The sequence below is a fragment of the Corvus brachyrhynchos genome, unplaced genomic scaffold (genome assembly GCF_000691975.1).
Source record: "Corvus brachyrhynchos isolate BGI_N302 unplaced genomic scaffold, ASM69197v1 scaffold219, whole genome shotgun sequence".
Lineage (NCBI taxonomy): Eukaryota > Metazoa > Chordata > Aves > Passeriformes > Corvidae > Corvus > Corvus brachyrhynchos.
The window spans coordinates 187,672-187,985 of record NW_008240034.1 but is presented as its reverse complement, the minus strand read 5'-3'; the positions used below and the strand labels follow the sequence as shown (position 1 = coordinate 187,985).

At 64.3% G+C, this 314-nt stretch overlaps 1 protein-coding gene across 1 annotated transcript in view; it reads right to left on the bottom strand.

The window, feature by feature from the left end:
- Window positions 1-124: 124 nt before the first annotated feature.
- Window positions 125-314, bottom strand: part of ZNF414 (zinc finger protein 414) — a 2,704-nt gene continuing 2,514 nt past the window's right edge. The window contains exon 6 of the mRNA XM_017743793.1: window positions 125-140. Within this exon, the coding sequence (XP_017599282.1) occupies window positions 125-140 (16 nt within the window). The remainder of the gene's footprint in view (window positions 141-314) is intronic.

Here is a 314-nt window from a genome sequence, read left to right as displayed (position 1 = left end):
CGTGACAGAAAGCAGCCCCCACCCAGTAGGTGCCAAACTAACCTGGAGTCACTCCTGAGCCAAAGCATGGGAGGAGTGGGCTGACACTCACACCTGCGGAGGGAATCGAGGGGCAAGACAAGCATTAGGTCTTCCCCTCCCTGGGGGGGACACGTGGGAGGGCAGGCCTGGCCCGGCCCCCCCGCCTCGCACCCCCAGCACGCCGGGGAGCAGCAGGGCCGTGAGAATTTGGACGCGTTTTTTTTGGCGGTCGCCGGTGCTTTGCCCAATCGAACATCACAGAGGGGCTGGCACAGGTGGCACGGGGCTTTGTG